General features: G+C 35.8%; 2 protein-coding genes across 2 annotated transcripts in view; one reads left to right on the top strand and one right to left on the bottom strand.

Annotated features, from left to right (window-relative positions):
• Window positions 1-9181, bottom strand: part of LOC136038932 (potassium voltage-gated channel protein Shaker-like) — a 299836-nt gene extending 290655 nt beyond the window's left edge. Inside the window, exon 1 of the mRNA XM_065722439.1 lies at window positions 8975-9181. Coding sequence (XP_065578511.1) covers window positions 8975-9111 — 137 coding nt within the window. The 5' untranslated portion in view covers window positions 9112-9181. The remainder of the gene's footprint in view (window positions 1-8974) is intronic.
• An 8896-nt stretch (window positions 9182-18077) lies between these two features.
• The window catches only part of LOC136038930 (U1 small nuclear ribonucleoprotein 70 kDa-like), a 73287-nt gene continuing 69283 nt past the window's right edge, over window positions 18078-22081 (top strand). Inside the window, exon 1 of the mRNA XM_065722437.1 lies at window positions 18078-18298. Coding sequence (XP_065578509.1) covers window positions 18155-18298 — 144 coding nt within the window. The 5' untranslated portion in view covers window positions 18078-18154. The remainder of the gene's footprint in view (window positions 18299-22081) is intronic.

Genomic DNA, 22081 nt, shown 5'->3' with positions numbered 1-22081 from the left:
AAAAATACGAAATTCCACATTTTTGTAGATAGGAGCTTGAAAATTTTCCTATAGGGTTCTCTGATACGCCGAATTCGATGGTGTGATTTTCGTTAAGATTCTGTGACTTTTAGGGGGTGTTTTTCCCTATTTTCTAAAATAAGGTAAATTTTTTCAGGCTCGTAACTTTTGATGACAAAGACTAAATTTGATGAAACTTATATATTTAAAATCAGCATAAAAATCTAATTCTTTTGATGTATATTTTAGCATCAAAATTCCGTTTTTTAGAGTTTTGTTTACTATTGAGCCGGGTCGCTCCTTACTACAGTTCGTTACCACGAACTGTTTGATACATTCTTCCAAATAAAGGGGCTATAAAGCTATTCCATGTTCACTTGAAGAACCTCTCTCCATTTTTGAAATTTTTCAGACTTCAGTTACCCTTTTTGAGGTTTCTGGTACCCCTTATCCCTACAAAAAATTTAAAATTATGCGTGCAGTTAGGGACTGAAACCTCGCAGTGTTGCCTTTGAATCTTGCCTTGAATCTGGTAAGCCATTTTCAAAAGCTCTGATATATCAAAGTTTTTGCTTGACATCACTTCGGCCAAATTGCTGATGTTGTATGATGTTGTTGCTGCTGTTGATGTTGTATTACTAATATTGGACCAAATTCCTTTTTTGTAGCACAAAGTAGCAGAAATTGGCGCATTTCCGTGGCAAAATCTCTTTTTTCAAGGTTCTTGAAATGAAATACAGTTTTCAACTATGAACGTTTTCAATGAATTTAGAATTTGACCGATCATTTTCAATTGAACTTGTACAAAACACACACAAACTGTCTGGGACAGCAACTGCCGGGGTTTCACCCCAGTTTCTTTTCTTTTTCAGACCCCTTTTAGGAAGTCTGATTTTTTAGAGTGATTAAATAAAAAAAACAAGTTTTTTTAACTGAAAGTAAGGAGCGACATTAAAACTTAAAACGAACAGAAATTACCCCGTATATGAAAGGGACTGTTCCCTCTTCAACGCCCTGCTCTTTACGCTAAAGTTTTTACTGTTTTAAAAATTAGAGTTGAGAGAAAGAGCCAAACTCTAGTGCAAAGAGCAGGGCGTTGAAGAGGGAACAGCCCCATTTTTCGCCGTAGCAAAAAAACGTGTTTTTTGCCATATCAAAAAACAGCAAATTTGCAGTCTCCGGTATTCGTCGTCATTACCTCTAGGATTCGAATTGGCCAGAGAGGATAGCCCACAAATTTGGCTAGGAATAAATCACCGATTTTAATGTTCGCAGGATTCATGCCTAGTAAATGAAAGATTATAAAGTGAAATAAACTTATCTTTCCGTGAGGGCCGAGCCTCACTAATGTATCCAAGTGAACAATCAGTCCAAACTGTGCGAGGTCGGCCCAACTGCTAATCCTTCTCTACACTAAAAATTGTAATTAATGCGCCTCATTTTTTGAGGGAAATAAAGAAAATAAATAAATAAATAAATATCCAATTTCCTCTACACACCACACCTGGCTATCGTATCTAATTTTCTCAATTCAAAACGCCAAAAATCTGATTGTGTGATAAATTCAAGTATCAGATGGCACAATTTCTGCAGTCACTGAATTAATTCATGGCTAAGGAATCAAGTTCAAACAATTCAAAAGTTCATACAGGTGTAATCCCTTTGAGAGCTAGTTCAATACTGCATTATGTCAGTATACTGAGGCATCTTCTTTGAATTAAATTCATTTTTTTCGGTAATCTCGGTTATAACGTTTTTTTCTGATATTATGAGAAATAGAAACATTCAGATCGAAATGAAGATTTTTAATTTTATGAATGGCTTAAGAATATTAAGTGGAAACATTCAGGGCATGATGAGGGGGATGTACAACTGACGAAAAGGCAATATGCGCATACTTCCTTATATGGAATTACTCCGTATATGAAAGGGGCTTTTCCTCTTCAACGCCCCGCTCTTTACGCTAAAGGTTTTTACTGTTTTAAGAGGTAGAGCTAAGAGAAAGAGTCAAACTTTAGCGTAAAGAGTGGGGCATTGTCAGAATTTTGATCCGACAACTTTTGGCAAACAATGAGCGTGGGAGGGGGCCTAGGTGCCCTCCAATTTTTTGGTTACTTAAAAAGGACACTAGAACTTTTCATTTCCGTTCTAATGAGCCCTCTCGAATTCTAGGACCACTGGGTCGATACGATCACCCCTGGATAAAAGAAAAAACAAACAAACAAACAAATAAACACGCATCCGTGATATTTATTCTGGCAAAAAATGCAAAATTCCGCATTTTTGTAGATAGGAGCTCGGAACTTGTACAGTAGGGTTGTCTGATACGCTAAATCTGATGGTGTGATTTTCGTTAAGATTCTATGACTTTTAGGGGGTGTTTCCCCCTATTTTCTAAAATAGGGCAAATTTTCTCAGGCTCGTAACTTCTGATGGGTAGGATTAAACTTGATGAAACTTATATATTTGAAATCAGCATTAAAATGCAATTCTTTTTATGTAACTATTGGTATCAAAATTCTGTTTTTTTAGAGTTTTGGTTACTATTGAGCCGGGTCGCTCCTTATTACAGTTCATTACCACGAACTGTTTGATATATATGTTTGTTTTGTCAAGTGACCTTTGTAAAAGTTTTGTAGAAGTAAGCTATTTTCTACAGCCGTGTGAGATCAGTTTTTCAGGAACCCGGGCAGGGTGGGAGTTCGCAAGAAATACCGTCACTAATATTTAGAAAGGGGGCCCGTTTAAGGGGGCCTGTCCTAAGAGATAGTTAGAGAAATTAGTGGTGACCCAGGTCGGGTGCACACTTCGCCTATAATTTGGCCCATTTGATCGTTCGATCACGTTACCATACCATGAAGTAGGGTATACCGTGAAAGGGTACTAACCTACTCTATATTTATGGTACAGTAGTGGTAACCGCGAGGCATTCCATTACAACATTTGGCACCGGCGAGGTTTTTCCATCCAATAACTGGTGCAGCACCATCGCTGCGCCAATCTGATAACAGCCGTGGTTACTACTCCAATAGCAACAATAGAAATGTGTGTGCCAGCAACAATAGAAATTTACTGTTGAGCCTTAAATATACAAAAATATAAAATCTAAAGTCCAGCTGTTTAAGCTCTATAACTGTTATTTTGTTTCTCAAACTCTGGACTTACATGGCAGTACATAACGCAAAAAAGTTCCTCCTCGCGAACGGTGATTCCTAAGGCAGGCATGTTTTGCTTCTTTTTTAAGCGCTTGATAAGACTATGCTAGTAAATGATAAGACTATCCAAATTTAAAAGTAAAGAATACACATCAATACTAACCAAAAAAAATTGAATATCACGAAATTTGAAAGATTATTAAGAAAGTTCAGCTATAGTTGGAATATATGAACAGGTGAATGGTATCCAATAAAACGTTTAAATGTTAAAAATGCTTTTGTTGCCAATAAAATTTATCTTTTATTTTTTTGTGTATTAGCAAATAACTCTGTTTTTTAAAACTGTTTTTTAAAGCTTTATAATATGCTTGTTTTTTTCAAGTTATTTAGTTTTAGATTTACGGGCGAATCTTTTAGGGTAGAAAAGCAAATCTTATATCATTATAATAAAGTACAATATTAGTATAATTTAAAAAAAAATCTTGCTTGTACCCACACCCAAAATGACCAAGGTATTGCTTCCCAAAGGTGAAACACACGGTAAAAAAGTATGGATAACTTGTAAGCGTGGAAACTGGCGCTTGTGTCAACCAAAAAGCTATCACCGTCATCTAGCGTTAGGCGACTCTTGACATTGTTTTCAGTGTAATAATTAGAATAATTAATTTAGTTAACTGAATTGGTAAAATTATGTTTTTTTATAAGTGTCTGATCCCAGTTCTAGGCAGAATAAGCATTACAAGGCTTCAAATAATGCGTTTTTCGCCAAACAATAGAGGGCATTGATACGTGTTGTTTTTGTTTCTTTTATGTTGCTGGTTCCTGACAGAAAAACGATTAGAAGGTTCGAAATAATGCTATGTGTTACCAAACACTAGATGGTGCTGATATGTTTTGCTTTGTTGTTATTTTTTGTCTTGTCGACATTAGCATCAATTTTTTACTCTTATTAAATAAAAAAAATCAACTGAAAGTAAGGAGCAACATTAAAACTTAAAACGAACCGAAACAATTGCGTAATTTAAGGAGTTGCCCCCCCCCCTCTGTACCTTGCTCTTTACGCTAAAGTTTGACTTTTTGTTCTAATTATTTAAGAATGACTCCTGATTCACCAGGGCCATTTAATCTGAATAATAAGCTTTTTACAAGCAAAAACACTTCAGTGTAAAGAGCAAAGTACCAAAAAGGGAACAACCCTCTCATATACGTAATAATTTCTGTTCATTTTAAGTTTTAATGTTGCTCCTTACTTTAAGTTGAAAAATCTTTTTTATTTAATTTCTGATAGTTTTTTAATTAATGCTGGGAAATCCCCCCCACGGAAAGTTTCATTCCTCCACAAAAACTCCTCCATGGAAAGATCCTCTCACGTAAGCACCCCCACCAGAAAATCCTCCCCCATCTGAAATATCTTCCTACTTCTCAATAGCCAATACTATGTCTAAACAATAGGCACAGTTCATAACTTTCAGCCCTTCCCCCGGGAGCTGTGGGGGTCAAGTCATCCTCAAAGTCATAGTTATTAGATCTTTCAACCATGCTGAAGAAAATGGCTATCTCAAAATTTTAATTGGAAGAAAAAGGGGAAGGGACTAGCTGCCCTCCGATATTTTTAGTCACTTAAAAAGGACGCTAGCACTTCTGGTTTGAGATCAAAGAGCCCTCTCCTGATCTCTTAGGATCACTGGCTTGATATGATCATTTCTGGGAAAAACGAAAAAAAAACATACATCCATCTTGCTTCTGGCAAAAGTTTCGCATTTTTTGTATAGGCTATAAGAGCTTGAAACTTCTACAGTACAATTCTCTGGTTTTTTCATGGTATGATTTTCATTATGATCACTTGATTTCTCAGGGGTGTTCCCCCTTTTTACGAAAATTAGGCAAACTTTCTCAGGCTCTTAACTTTCGATGGGTATCACTAAATTTCATGAATTTTTTATGTCTTGAATAAGTATCAAAATTCCCTTATTTTGATGCATCTATTATTATCAAAACTCTGCTTATTACAGTTCAGGTTACTATTGAGCCGCAGCTCTCTTTACTTACAGTTCGTTACCACGAACCGTTTGAACCGTCAACTGGAACTAAAAAAAAACGTTAAGGTTCCAGTTATGGTCCCTGGAGGCTCTGCAAGGAAGAGTTGGCAAGTTGAAAAAAAAAATTCACGGACGTGAACTAATTCACTAAACTAATTCATAAGCTAATTCACGGAATTTAATAAGCAACTATTTGATAAGAAGTTAGTTTGTTATAAATGCTCCGCAAAGGTTGAATATAGAGCAGGGCTATTGTAGAGTAATTCAAATAGATCAGAAATGTTTAAAGCAACGTTTCCACTTCCCCTGAGTTCTTTAAGCTTCCCCAAAAGAAAGTATTGCTCCTAAAATTTCGCCGAAAAGCAGTCGTAAATACATAAAGATTGGCAAAAATATAAATCGTTAGTTTTTGTTGAATTAACTCTCAGGAAAATTTCGGGGAACTGAAATTTATTTTTGAGGAATATGGAGAAACCAAAAAAATCGGGAACAGTGCACTGTGGAGTATGTCAATATAATAGAAGGCAAAGAATTTACCGGGTAAAAATAAATTTCCAGAGCATCTTTATAAAAATAAATAAAAAAGAAACCAAATTCAAGTAGAACAATGGCAAGTAGGGTATGGAACTAGTTGGTTGTGCTTTTCCTTTTCCCTGTTATTATTAGTGAATCAGTAACACTACTACAAGTCGCTTTATTAACAACCAAAGGTCGTTCAAAACCACTGACGTGGAAAAGCTAAAGTCAAGAATGGTTCTCCTTCATGGTAACGTATGTCAGTAAACAACTGGCTATGCGATAAAGAATTAATGCGGAAATTCTGACAAGAGACGTTAGACGCCAAAATGAGTTCGAAAGAGAATACTTATTGATATCGACAGTTCTTAAAACTAATAGTGGTTTTAGATTCTGATTATTCATATTCTTATTGCTATTAATTGTCAAAAAATCATTTTCTCTCTCCGTTTGTAGCAGAAGACTGTAGGTGGAGCTGCTATAAGTTGTTGTAAAAACAACACATACTGGGCCCACGAAAATGCCGCTTGTGGAAGTTGCACAAAAGCCTCTGGTATTTTTATTCATGCATGCGTCTGTGTTATATTTAAAAAGTCAAAAAATTTAATTATTAAAATAGCCTTCAAAGTATTCATAAGAAAAAATGACCATTTTATTGTTAATGTCATAGAGAGGGCTTAATTTTTTTAAAGTGAAGAGGAACGGATTTTTATCAAAGCTATTACTTTCAGGTATGTCTCTATGGATTATTTTGCTCACTCTAGTTAGCGAACTTTTTTTTCCTACAAACTATATGCTCTCTTTTGATACGTAGACCGTTGATTATAACTACCAAATCCAAACTTAGTATTAAACTTGTTTAGCTTAGAAAGACTTGCCGAGTGAGACAAGATCATTTACCGTTTTACCAAAATTCCGGAAATTGTTGGAATTGCATTGTTTGAAATTTTCTGAATTTAATCTGTTCTTTTCAGCCGTCTATGATTTTATTTGGGGGGAGTGGCTTCCTTCTAAGATTTATTTGGAGGAGGGGGTAGGCAGCGTATTCGTGTGGATATTTCGTATGTATACTTTTGTGTGCTTTAATGTCCGAGGCTGAGCTAGTCAAGCTTCTTTCGTTTTTTAATGTTTTTTGTTGTTTTTTTGTTTTCCCTTTCTTCTCTTCTTACTTTACTTGGATTATTCAGTAACAAAAAAGGAAAATAATTTTAGTTTGGAGAAAAAAAAATCTGCTTTGGAACTAATATTTTGAAAGCGAAAAGACACGGATCATAAGTATACCTATTTTGGAAGTAGAAGAAAAGATAACATTGATTTTATTACTTGGGAGATAAAAATCGTTTATAGAAAGAAGAAGGGCAAAAAGGAGATAAAAATAAAAATAACTTAAAAAAACAGTATTGTAGGGATATCGTTTTTTCATGTTTTTGCTGTTTTTGTCTTTTCCCTTTCCTCTCATCTTACTTTACTTGAAATATTTCTGTTAGTGCTGCATTGTATTTAGTCCCTTACAAGCCATAGCCTCCGTGTATGCATTTTTTCTATGAATAAACCCAATTATGGTCATTATCAGTATACTAAATAGTTAAACAAATCTCATATAAGCATGCATACAAAATAGAGAGATTTTTTTTATCTTTGAACCCTGCCTCTATGTATTCTTTTTTTTACTTTGCCAGTAATGTCAGATCAACTTTCATTGTATAGAATATCAGTATTCCACCTTCCGTGGAATAAATGCGGAACGCGTTATAACGCGTTCTTTAGCAGTTTTTTATTCAGTTCATTGCTCGTTTGCCAATATGTGTACCAGTTCCATTTTACACATACTTAAAAGATACAATCTTTTTTACAGTCTATTTATTTAAAATGGCTAATATCAGCGTAAATTGAATATCTTAACCTTAGGATCGTTTTTCGAAAGTTTGTATCATGTTCTTTTTCTTCTTAATAAAAGGAATAAATAGCCACGCATAAAACTCTAGCAGAGCCTGAAAAATCCTTTCTAATAATAATCCAAATAATAGTCCAAATAATATTTGATTCTCTAAATAATAATATATTATTAGCTCTCTAAATAATAATTATTATTATTTATTATTATTACTATTTATTATTAATAATATATTATTAGCTCTCTAAATAATAATCCAAAAAAACTCTCTTCATGTCGCTTTAATATGAAAATGCTCTTCACTCACTTTTTTTTAAATATTAGAGGCAGTGCCATTCCTAGGGTTGATCGTGCCGGGGGCAAAATTAATTAAAGTGTCCCACCCCTTCCAACTCAAATACAAGCAATAAAAGTTGAATCAAAGTGAAAAATTTATCAAAATGGGCAACGCTCGACTTTGGAGCCCCCTCCCCTTAGCTATGGCACCCAGGGCAACTAAACCGGTTGTTCCCTGCTTTTACCAGTTCTGGGTGGGGGGGGGGGGGGGTTCTAACCTTTAAACCCAAAAATTATATGAGCAAATAGTTTCCTTCAAGTTCAATTAATACAGAAAGAATCTTTATTTATCCTTTGAATACCAGAAGATATAAATGTTAAATGAGAACACAGTTTTCTTTCAGTCAAGCAAGTGCAAAAAGACTCTTGGCTTGTCTTTTTAATGGTTGGATACTGCCCTTTCATCCATAATGTATGGAGGGTAAATGTCGTTTTCGTCAATTTGAGGTAATGCATAAGGACTCGTCACTCGTTAATTTAATGGGATTAAATTAGTGGTATATCATTAATGGGATTAAAGGATAATCAATGGGATAATCGTCAATTTAATGGGATTAAAGGATAGTGGTATAACTCTCATGATATTGCTGCACTAATTGTGTCTGAATGTTTACTGGATAATTGGGTCTTTAGATTTCTCCGTTCCCCAATGCAAGATCTGTCTGTGGTCTCACATTTTTATTATTTTTTTTATAATTGCTTGGTTGATGTTGAGTTATAAGAAATAACTATCTAGATATCGACAATCGCTTAGGGAATGGTGGTTGGCAATGATTACCAATAATGAATACCATTATATTACGACAATATGCAACATCTGAAAATATTTATTACTAATCTTTAATTAATCGTTTGAATGAACTTGAACTTTCTTATTGAATAAATAAAGTACTGGGACATCAAATTTTAACGAAGGTAGGTAGCAAGGTGGGACTCTATACCTCTTCTTTAGCTCATAAAAAAGAGAAAGAAACAAAGAATGCAGACATAAAAAAAATTTAAAATGAATAGAAAAATAGGTCCAAAAAACTTACTCCGACTTGTCACCTGGTAATCCAATTTGACCTTGATTGCTCTGACTCCTTTTTTGCTTATTTCCTTTATTTGCAATACCCATCATTTTAAACCAAGCACCCCCGGGGGTGCCCCCCATTCCACTCAAACTATGCATATTAAATCAGTTATTTAACTACACGATCACTATATAACACCTTGACCTCACATACTCCAAAACACTTTCGTTAAAGTCTATCGCGTATCTGGTAAGACTTTCAGGAAACAGATTCAAGGAATTTCCCTTGGAATACTTAAGACATGCGAAAATCCTATGCTATAAAATCTGTAATTGTAAGTTTATTAGTTATAGTTACCATAATTACAAGATCAGTTGACTTGAATCTTGGACTTTAATTGCAGTTGAATAATAAAAACATGTATTTTAACTTTGAATTTCTGGAAAATATTAGCTCAGAGTTGCCTGTGGTTTATGTTTAGGTTCAAGTTTGCCGCAGCACCAGTAGAGGCGCGGGTGGGTTTTTTCCTTGGGCAAATTCAGCTTTTGCCCCCTTGCCTTTACCAGCATGAGCGTGACTGTCTACATAAAATAAATGATAGATAAGATTTAATATAAGATCAGATTTATTCATCAAGAAACACACATACAATATTGCATTTTACTATTTATAATGGACAAAGGATTATATATATATATATATATATATATATATATATATATATATATATATATATATATATATTTATATATATATATATATATATATATATATATATATATATATATATATATATATATTTATATATATATATATTTATATATATATATATATATATATATATATATATATATATATATATATATATATATATACTAGCTGTTGGGGTGGCGCTTCGCGCCACCCCAACACCTAGTTGGTGGGGGCGCTTCGCGCCCCCCCAAGCCCCCCCGCGTGCGTAAGTCGTTACGCGCCATATTAGTTACGCGCCATTGTAGTTGTGTCCCTATGTCCCACCTGTGAATATAGATAGATATATATATATATGTTTTTAACTACGTAAAACTTGCGAATATACAACATTCTTTGCTGTCCCATTGTCAGTGCATATAAATAGATTGTTAGGTTTCCGTATTCAGATCTATACCTCATGATTGTAAGGATTGCCCTTGATCTTTGTTGATGGTGATTGCTAATCGACCATTCCGTGTCGCTGTCGTCATTTATATATCCCCCTGTGCCCCCGGCGTCCCCTTTGTAGTTGTGTCCCTGTGTCCCGGTCGTCATTTGTGTCCCAGTGTCCCAGTCTGTGATTTCTCTTTGAGTGTCCCGGGCGTCATTTATAATCCTTGTGTCCCGGTGTCCCGGTCGTCATTTATATCCCCCTGTGCCCCCCGGCGTCCCCGTTGTAGTTGTGTCCCTGTGTCCCGGTCGTCATTTATATTCCTTGTGTCTCGGTCGTCATTTGTATCCCGGTGTTCCGGTCTGTATATACATTCGTTTTTTTAGTTTTGTTTTTCTCCTTTATTTTTCATTTTTTTCCTTTTTTATTTTTTTTCTTTTTTAGTTTTTTTTAGTTTTTTAGCTTTTTTAGTTTTTTTATTAGTTTTTAGTTTTTTTTTCTTTTTAGTTTTTTTGTAGTTTTTACCTTTTTTTTAGTTTTTTTAGTTTTTTTTTTTTACTTATGTCCTGGTCGTCATTTATACTCCCTGTGTCCCGGTCGTCATTTGTGTCCCGGTGCTTTGTTGATGGTGATTGCTAATCGAACATTCCTTTTGTCCAGGTCGCTTTCTCTTTGAGTGTCGTCATTTATATTCCCTATGTGCCGGTGTCCCGGTCGTCATTTGTGTCCCGATGTCCCGGTCTGTAATTTCGTCAGTCGAAAACATGACGTCAGCCGACACAGAAACATGACGTCACCTGATCCACAAACAGACAGACAGACAACTTATTTATATATATATATAGATATAGATATATATATATATATATATATATATATATATATATATATATATATATATGTGGGGGGGGGGGTGTATGTATGTATGCATGTATGTGTGTGTGTGTGTGTGTGTCTTATTCAAATAGCAGTGGATATATTGGTCTTGAATTAAGTCGCTTGCGGCACGTATGATCCTCTTTGGCAGGAAAAGGTCTTGGAGGTGGTAAAGACGATGAGCCTATAGATTCATATTCAATTGTTATGGTAAAGACGATGAGCCTATAGATTCATATTCAATTGTTACATCTGTTTATCTCAGTTGTGTTTATATCAATTGGGAAAGTGAAATTATTATCCTTAACTCTCTCGAAGTTTTTTATTAAAGAGTAGATTAAGATGGGCTTGGGTGGGTTTACAGAGCATACTGGCTATAATGTCTTCTTAAAACGCAGTAGGTATCCTGTTTAATATTGGACCGAATTAATAAAAAAAAAAACGAATCAAAAATGGTTTTTTTGCACTTTTATTATATTTTTACGAGTCAAAAAAAATATTCCGGGGGTGGGAGTGGGGGGGATTCAAACCTTCTACTTCCTCTCCTGAGTATGGTCTTGTGTGTGCGTTTTAGAACAAGTGTTAATTTGCAATCATGCAAAGCACTGACCAAAATAATGGTAGTTCAACAGACAAGTCTTTGGAAGACCGGTCAAATACATAATACCCTGTCTCTCATGCCTGCAAGAATACGCTTAAATGCTTTATAATATATGCTTAATTACTTAATTACCCTTCAAAGAGACAATATTCCTATTGACCGGGCATTTCTCCTAAATCTAAAATAATCATTGCCAATTTTTTGAGGAGCATCAAGCAGCAACTCGCCTCTTTTTTCTCTGAGAAATTATTGGTGAACCTTGGAAAAGGATTATTTTATAGCAACAATCGGGTCAATTCAAATAATAGTTTACAATCTGCGAATATTTGCACTAGATATACGCAATTAATCGTTGGGAGCCGGCTTTAACACCCCCCCCCCCCTCACTCTGGTACTAGAAAATATCCACTTACACAAAAAAATCCCTTCCCGGAATTCCTCCCTCACCGGGAAATGCCTCAGGTGATTTCTCCCCCATGAAAAATTCTCCTCCGTGCAAGTTGAGCAGCCAAAGAGTAAGTACAAGCTACGTACCTTAAAATGTTGAGCAAATGTCTTAAGGGGAAACAAAAGAAACAGATATTAAAGATAGTTTTAGGGCAGGGACTGGTTGGTCTTCATTCATTCAACGTTTCTACGATACTGAGATGGAGGTGGGGAAGCTCCGTCCTATACGAAATAAATTCTGCTCATTTTGGTGTTTAATGTTACTCTTTGTTGAGTGTCGTGTTGCCCTTGCATCGCTTTTGACGCTTAAACAAGGAATAGAGCTTTTAATTTTTTATTAATTCTTAGTTTTAATTTGCAATCGAATGAGCCCTTCCGAAGTTTATACGACCGCCCCTTCAATAATAATAATAATAATAATTTATTCCAGAAAAAGCCCGTGGGCCATAGGAAATTTACATAACAAAAAACAAACAACAAATTAACTAAAATAAATTAATTAATACTATTTAAAGAAAACGCTCCCGATGTGCTGCTGCAATCCTTACAAATCTTGCTATCCTTTTAATACTCAGGAAATTTGTCTCTTTCATTCTATCTACCATCCATATCTCATTCAATTTTTCTTTCCCATACATCTCTCGCCTCCATTCATTCAATTCGACGCATTCACATAAAAAATGTATTAAACATATAAAGTGCCTCTAAAAAAAAATATTAATACATTGAATCCTTTTTGGCTCTTTATTATAGGCAACACTGTGAGTAGAATTTTTAATTTTCTTTCATTAGAACATCCGGAAATACCCAGAGGGATTATTGCGCTTTGGGTAATTTTCCAAGGGGATGGTTTTTTTAGTGAGGTGGGGTATTTTCTGGGGGGAAACACCTACACCCGTAATTGTTAGCTAGGAACGTCATTTAAATACCCAAATTACATTCTGTCATAAGCAGCGCAATAGCGCTGCCTAAGTAAAGAGAGAGTGTGGTTAAGCATACCAATATACCTTATCCGACAAGCCAGATTACTTACTCTTATCGCTTCACGAGACGTAAGTAATGTAAGAGGTAAGGAGGATTAATACTTGAAACGGTCATGAGTAGTTGTCGAATAAGTTACACCTGCTAACTTCAGAAGCAGTAAGATAAGTGACCTCATATGTAGCCAAAGAGTTCAGTAGTTTTTAAAATGGGACGAATGGATGGAATTAAAGGCAGTGAGCACCTTCCAGGATATATAAATACGCTATGTTTACATCGGAGCACACGGTATCATTGCTGTTATCGTTGCACGATATCATTGCCTAGTCGTCCATAAGCGTTTCAGATAGCACGTGACCATTCGACATCTATAGATATATCAAAAGAATCAGCTCATTATGATAGTTCAACCGCCCCTCAGCAAAATTCCCCCTGATGTTTCAATTCAATCCCCCCACCATGAGACAAAACACGGTAGATATAGCAAAAATTTTATTACCATTCCAGCAGAACAAAATTACCATTCCAGCAGTGAAGTTCCTCATACTCCATCAGTTAAAAAAAATTACATAGTTGCGTTCATGCCTCCCTAGGTGTTTTGAGAAATCCTTTACAACACGTGTTATACGTGGTTGAAGCGTGCCACGACATGGTGTGCAAAGACGAAGAGTGTTAAAAGTGTTCAACGCGTTATGGAAAAACTGTTGGCACAAAGATATAAAAGTGGTGGAGAGTGGGCAACCTCTTAAATTTATCTTGTTCCATCAATAGAAATATCAAGTTTTCAGATTGACTCCGACAGGGGAAAAACCATAGAAAGATAAATACGTCAAAAGTGAAAGCTTCATTGAGTTACGAATAAGAAAAGTAAACACAATGAAGTCCTTACTAATTATTATAAATTACATAGAACAAACACCAATACAGAAGAATGATGGCTTGCATAAGTACTAGTAGCAGAGCGTATCAGAAGACGGGAAAAAAAAGAACCGTAGCTTATTCTAGGGGTGAACTTTCCTTTTCAATAATGCATCACTGGACCTGAAGAGGGGAATCATCCTGAAGAGAGGGACCGAGATTGTTGCAGCTAACTTATTGTGGCAGAATATATAAAGTTTATACTTTTGTTAACGGTATATAAAGTTTACACCAAAAAACCTTATACCAAAGGCGTTGCAAGGTCAACAGTAACTATACTGTCACATCATGATAGAATAAAAATTGTTCCCCTCCCTCTGACCGCAAATATTTGAACCATCCCTCAGCAAAATTATCCCTGAATTTTAGATCCAATCCCCCCGCCTTGAGACAAAACAAGTTCGATATAGCAAAAATACAATTTTAGGAACACTCATTTAGGGAGAGAAAAGATCCAACCGTCCTTTTATTTAGTCAAGCCCCTTATCTATCTTAATGTGAAAATATTCTATATCAATTTTTCACACTACAGAAGCAACTTTTACTCAAAAAGGGATATAATCTCAATATATAACTTTTTAATGGCTTGTGAAGAAATCCGATGGCGGGCCAGTGAAATCATGGTTCTAATGTGGCATTCGTTGATCTAGCTGGGCTTATAAAAATATGTCCCCTAGTAGTTCTGGTGTTACAGATTTTTTCTTGGGTAGCGGAGGTTATCCAATTCAAAGGTTTATATGAAGTTAGATAATTCGACATATTATTTATCGAAACTTGAAAGCTTTTGAATAGTTTTAACTGTTTTTTGAAAAACCAAATCATTCAGATTAAGCACACGAACAGTAATGGGTTTTGGAGGGTACACACTTCTTAGGAATGATGATGAGTCATTTAAAAGAAGTGAGACACAGACAAATTACGCAAAAAATGTAACAAATAACGAGAAATTTAAAATATCGTTGGACTTCTGAGACACCGGGCCGGAAACCCTACCCCCATCCTTGATCACGTCCTTGATTTAGACTAAGGAGAGTAAATACTTAAGCAGCTACATCATTGGGCACGTCAAGATAAACCCAATACTAACGGATTAGTTTAGGTTAGCCTTTCCTCCTTTATTTGGTCACTATTATCAGGAATGAAGAAATGCTAATAAAACATTTTTACATGTAACTTTAACAAATATATAAAACCCCATTTTTGTTTAAATAAATACTGATTGTCTATGTATTAGAAGAAAAGTTTTTCTCCGATCACGTGAATTAAAGCAGCTTCACTTTACCATTCCAAAGTATTGCTTTATTGAACGTAAGAATGTGAAACGGTCCTTAATTGTCACCTGAAAATATTCGAACGATCAGAAATGAGGTTACATTCTTTACAACCTTACGTAAACAAATATGAATGGCCTACATAGCCAACGTCAAACCCTTTGTGAATCAAAAAAATTACGCAGCTATTGAAGATGTGAGGGAAAAAAAGACTAATATGAGTTGAACTGCTATCACGTTGGCGCGTATAAAATAAATTAAAAGACCTATGGTAGCTTAAGTTGCTTAATTTATGGATAACTTATCAAACATTTACATAATAATAAATTAAAAAATAAATTAAGGGACCTATTGTAACTTAAGTTTCACAAGTTATGGACAACTTATCACACTATTACGTCGTAATAAATTAAGGAACCTATGGTAGCTTAAGTTTCTCAAGTTATGGATAGCTTATCACACTATTACGCACTCGTAAGCATTGAAGCTTACAATAATAGAATCAATGGACACCCATGGTGTTCTTTTCTAAAACAGTAAATGTATTGCGCTTTTTTTTTATTGTTTTGTTTGTTATATGTCTTTAGACTTAGCTCCTCCAGTGCCTCCGGAGGTACACAGAGCGTCGGTGAGTAGCCTCCAATCTTCCCTCATGCGTACCTACTGAGTCACTCTCTCATCGGGGGAGGCCCTCTCCAGGACTTTCAGCGCGCCCCCAGGTGGCGGATAGGAAAAGGTCCTACAGATAAGTGGGACACCTTCCATAAAAGGAGGCGCAGACCAAAGGGGGACCAAGTCCCTGGGGTTCCATATATTGAAGCTGGGGTACCCTTCCGCGGGGCCATAAATACAGGTGGAGGAGGAAGACGGTCCTTCTGAAGCACACTTAGCAGGGCCCACCGACGTGTGGGAAAGTCTCGTAAGCTGCAAACCGTCTTCCAGCATTTGATTAAATTGTATGGTACTGCAGGATGCCACCGTGGGAGGATCCTCTCCCGGAGAATAACTGCGGAATAGGGCGGAAGATCCAGATTCGGACAACGGCCTCTGGATGTTGGGTAGACCTGTTGGGTTCCGGCCCAACAGTCAGGGACTGGCGTCCCTGTCCCAATCCGAGCCAAAGAAACCGGTTGGACGTTGGCCTAGCAAGCTATCCCCGTAAAACAAGTACCGCAAACGAAACGTCAACGATAAGCCTTGTTATGTATACTGTGTCATTCAGTTAATTATTGGGCTTGTTTGCTTACTTTATTAATTTTAATTTTATCTTATTTGTCATTTTCCGTCTTTCTCTTTTCTTTTTTTCTTTTTTTCTTCTTTTATACTCCATTTGTTATTTTGTTTAGAACAGGTCACAAATAAATTCAATTCAATACAATGTATTATCTCATAATACACCCGGCTGACTGACCGTATTTCAAACAGTAGGTTGTACGAAAAGTGTGGTTCAATCCCGCTTTCTGGGGCTATAATGAAAGAAAGGTTGAGATGGCTAGGCCACGTTCTACGGATGAAGGATGACAGATTACCGAAGATTGTCCTTTTTGGCCAACCGTCTGGGGCTACACGGAAAGCAGGTCGTCCTTGTCTGGGTTGGGAGGATGTCATAAATAAGGATTTAAAGGAAATGGGAACTTCCTGGGAGGGTGTAAAGAGGGAGGCTTTAAATAGATTAGGTTGGAGGAGGAGCGTGCGTAGCTGTGTTGGCCTCAGGCGGCTTGGTGCTGCAGTGAGTTATTAGTAGTAGTAGTAGTAGTAGTATTATCTCATATGCCTCTTATGCAATTGAACAACAATTTACCTTGGATCCTCAAACAACTCAACCTTTTAATCTTGACATGAATATATACATTATGCTTATTGGGCCACTTGACCATTCCTATGGTTAAAAAAAGATTAATTTGTTACGACTGAATGAAAGAAAATCTGCGAAAAACCTAAAAGTGGTCTTTGGCTCCTAAAGGGGCTTGGAAGAATGAAGAAAAATCTACGAAAAACCTAAAAGTGGTGATTGGCTTCCAAAAGGGACCTGGGATAATAAAGATAAATACTAAAAAATCCTAAAAGTAGTCATTAGCTCCTAAAAGCGGCCTGGGAGAGCTCAGATGTAAATAGAATGCATTGATATGGAGCATTGCATATTTGATTAAATACTACCCCTCCCGGGAAAAAAACTCCAAAGCCAGTTTTATGAAAGTTCTGAGAAAAGACAACAAACACTCATGTTCCTTCACCTCCCCCTTATTAAAATGCATTACCATCTGACAATTCTTTTTCAAAAATAATTTGTCGCCCCTTCAACAAAAAGCGTTGTCTTTTGGAATGCTCTTTTTCCTGAATAAAGAATATCTTCTTACAACCCATAAAACTTGTTTATTGTTGTATTCGTCTACGAACTTTCAAAATTAAGCTTGGTAATTGAAGCTGAAATGTGGATTATCTTGACTCCGAAATGTGAGCAAATATTATTTTGAAATACGATTGAGGAAGACTTTTGGCCCTATTGCTATTTTTCTCAGACTAAGGCGTGAGGGCTAACAATTTTTTTTTATTTTTGAACTGACACATAATGCTTTAGTAGCTTATATAACACAACGGAAGACATCCCTTCAGCAGTAGTTGTAATTGTGCCATGTAGACCAATAGATGTATTTGGATTCAATGGATGTACAGTGGATATTCTTGGTCCGATATTTCTTTTGATTCCTGAGAACAAATTTTACGCTCGTTTTGACAAAAAACTACTTCAAAGTTATTTTGACAAATGACTTATAAATTTCAAACACATACTAGAATATTTTTCTTTAAAGAATTTGCGGCAGGGAAACGCCCATTTATTTTGACTGGCGCAGCATTTCTGAAAGTCCTCGCCGGATCTTCTCTCAACTTGTGGTAGAGTCAAAGCTTTTCCCACTGTGGTTTCAGAAAATTTTGTGAACATCACTTTCATCAATTTAGAAGAAAAAAGGATACCGGGTTTGAAAATGACGCAGTTTCTGCCCCCTAATTTAATAGCTTTATTTGCTCCTAGGGACCCTATACCTTTTAAACCTCCTAATCAAAAGCTCCCTCATGAAAAGAAAAATAAGAACTATACTGGTGTTGGAAGCCTTGTGGATCTTTTTGAGGTAAGTACTTCAAGCCACTAAGCAGGCAGGTCTAGACTAAAATACAACAGTGTGAGTGTCGAGTATTTTAGACATTTGTCATCCTATAGTACATTTATTTAATTAGTCATAAATTACTATTGTGAATGCAGATATTGCTATTTGGAAAAGTTGCTGAGTTGGAAGGTGAATGATAGACTACTTTTGGAAATAGATGCTCAGCCCAAAGTAGGCCTAGGCTATGTACATTTAGTGGTTCAGCTCTCCTCAAGGAAACACTACTTAATCCTGGATACTACTTTAGTATATGAAAACAATTAGATGTGTTGTTTTACTTTACATGCCCCTCCCCCAGTTAGATGTTTCAATTGTTTGACTGTTTGGTTGTAGGGCCTACTGTTTTGTCCTATCTAATTGCAATGGTGGGTCAATGTTGGTATTACCTGAACAATTGTTTTGAGTCATGAAACTATTGTTAATAGATGCCTTTTGGCTTTTTGAACATCTTTTCTCTCTTGCAAAATTACTGCAAATTCACCATTATAGAGTTATTATATATTTGTACATTAGGTGGGGGGGTGGGGGGGTAAAGCATAGTATATATTAAATATAGCAATGGTTAGTTTACATATTTAATATATGCTATGCTTTACCCCCATTCCCCTGATGTGCCAAAATATAGCCCAAATTTGTTTCTAAACTATTACAGATTTGTGATTTCAAATATCTGATCAATGAAAATGGAAATGATTACAATTCTATGTGTTTAATAGAGGATATTTGGGCCAGAATAACTCCATAACAGTGAGTTTGCAGTAGTTTTGCAAGAGACTTCAAATAACTCCTGTATCATTGAGGCTGTAGATTTATTCCTGAGAGTTTATTCCTTTAAATCCACCATTTTCCAAGATAGACAAAAGCCCTTGTCTGGAATTTTACCAAATTGTGGATCACAAAGGCCTTTTAAAGCATCTACTTCCACCCCTTCCCTCTCTAAAGGGCACTAAGCTTTGATGAGCTTGTACAACTTTGTTTTATTAAAATGGAACTTGCAGAAATAGATCTACAACACACACAAGGCCCAAAGAAAGTGTTCTAAGCATCAAAACTTGGCTAAATCCTGATTTAAAGGGTTTTAAAGAATTTATTTGAATATTTTTTATGTTTAATAGAAGGAATGATACAGCTTAAAATCTACTCAAGTCTCTGGAATTGAGTTTTAAATTCTAGGGCTAATGAATAGTCTTACTGCTTCAATGAAAAGTTCAATGAGTCTTCCTTTCAATTTAATTTTGCTATTTTGTTTTTCTTACTCTCCTAATCAGAGATTCACTGACAAAACAAATTTTATTGAAAAATTACATGCAAATCCTTGCTTTGTTCTATCAAAATAGCCAACTGCAGGAATTTTCCTGATGAGTGATGCAAATGAACTAAAAACCTGAATCTAACTATAATGCTTTTAATTTAAAACAATTGTAAAGGTCCCAACTACCAAAGGCAATGCTACTCTTTATCCAATTTGCACCAACCTTATGAAATTGTACAAACCCATGGCTATGCTGCCTCCTGTAGAGGGTAGTGACCACTTTAGCCCTCTCCTATCTGTGCTGACTAAGCTTAAGCAGTTGTCTTCTATTGCTGAAATTGTTTATTGACCATTACTGACTCAGGACTACAGTTTTGGCTCTCAGATGACTGCTGGAAATTGGCCAATTGTACAATTGGAAATTGTATCCAACAAATGGTGTTGACATTAATTTTTCCACTAGTTAAGGCAGACACACATTTTTAAATGATTCTGTTGGCTTGTATTCTTTTTGCACTTTGGTAATTATGGTTAAATTTGGTTAATTATGGTTAACTCTGTATCCAACAAATGGTGTTGACATTAATTTTTCCACTAGTTAAGGCAGACACACATTTTTAAATGATTCTGTTGGCTTGTATTCTTTTTGCACTTTTTTGGTAATTATGGTTAAATTTAGCAGTTTTTCAATTGCTTTGCTTAGTAGAAGATGCCTTAAATTGTACTTGCCTGCAATTAGAACCAATCTTACAGATGCTGGTCAGTGATGATGTTGACTTGGCTTATTGGGTATATCCTGAACTGTATACCCTGGCTTGCTTGACCAATCTATGTCAACAGTTGATTCAAAGGTTTCAACACTAGTGGGATATGGTTATGTTCTGGCTAAGGGAGCTTAATTGGCCAATCACAGTAGTTGGAAAAGAAATTGGGTGGCAGTCTAGAATTAGCACATTTCCAATAAAGCTTCAAGGGTTGGCCCCTTGTTCTTGAGGAACTGTTTATTTGGAACAAATCTGGGTTAATATCAGGGTTGTAAATAATTTTATGTGTGTATGGCACATACCCCATTGCTGATGTTGGTATTTGAGAGGCAAGTTGAACCTGTTTTACCTGCCTTACCTGTTTTACTGGTATTGAAAACCTGTTTTGCATTTCATTGCTTGCTGCTGCATGTATTCTAAAGTTAATTGCTTAAACTTTTTACCTGGTCCAGCAGTACACATCAAATTCTACTTTTGGTTCAATCATGTCCTTTAAGAACTTAGTAATCTCTGTTGAATATTTACTGTACACCATTTCTCTTTATTACACCAAGAATTTGGTTGGTTGAAGCTACTGAAGACTGCTTGTCTAAACTGAACTTGAGCTTGCCATCAGTCTAGACTCCCAGATCTTACAGTGATTGGTTGTTTAGAATCATCATTGGATTTCATGAAGTACTGGCTCTGAGTCTTATTTGCTCCAAAGTGTATCACCTTGCATCTAGTTGCTAAGTTTTAGTCTTCCTTTCAATCTAGTTCTATTTTAGTATTCTAGTTCTATTCTACTATTCTACTATTCTACTTCTATTCTACTATTCTAGTTCTATCTAGTTTCAAATCTAGTTCTAGTTGCTAAGTTTTGCTCCAAAGTGGATAACCTTGCATCTCTGGATATTAAGTTCTAGTTGCTAAGTTTTTGTCCACACTGAGATCTGATTGTATGTCTTTGGTACTTTTGGGGTTCATTAGTCAGACTTATTATTTTGGAAACAATCATATATAAGCAAATTTTATGCCTTATGGCCAAAGATGCATCATTGATACTGGTGGTAAATAGCATTGGATCCAAAACCTTGCCTTCTACATCTGCTAACTCCAAGAAACAAATTGATCCATTGTCCTCAATATTTTTACCAGCTTTTTCCTGTCAGAAAGAAATTGGACTTTCCAATTTGTAGCTTCATAATGAAAGCCTGTTGTGTGGAGCTTATAACTTAATCTTTTGTGACATGTTTTTGGTAAATATAATATCATATCATCTGGATATCCAATGACCATAATTTTTCTGACATGCTCATATATATCAATCAAGTTTTTTTCAACTGATTGACTGGGAAGGAAGTCTTGTTTGACTAGATTATAATAACTTATTCACTCTTAGGTGTTTTACAATAGCTTAGTTTACTGTACCTTCAAGAAATGTCTCTACTCCTAAGGTGAGACTAATTGGTTGGTGATAGCTGGCTTAATACCTGCTACTCCTTTTATGAACAGGTGTGATGTAAGTATTTTTCCAATCTTGAAGGCTAGATTTTGTATTTAGGGACTTTTCAATAGTTTGGGAAGGAGGATAAGATAGTACCGTGTATGTTTCATTTGAAAGTCAGGAGAGCTCCATCTGGTCCTGCTGATTTACTTGGGCTGATCTCCCATAGTTGAGTCTTCATCTACTGTTGCAATATCAATGTCAGCATACTTTTCAGGATGTCAATCTGTGGAGGATTGGGAAAC

Source organism: Artemia franciscana, chromosome 18 (assembly GCF_032884065.1).
Source record: "Artemia franciscana chromosome 18, ASM3288406v1, whole genome shotgun sequence".
NCBI lineage: Eukaryota > Metazoa > Arthropoda > Branchiopoda > Anostraca > Artemiidae > Artemia > Artemia franciscana.
Note: the sequence above shows the minus strand (reverse complement) of the source record. Positions and strands in the feature narration are given on the sequence as shown.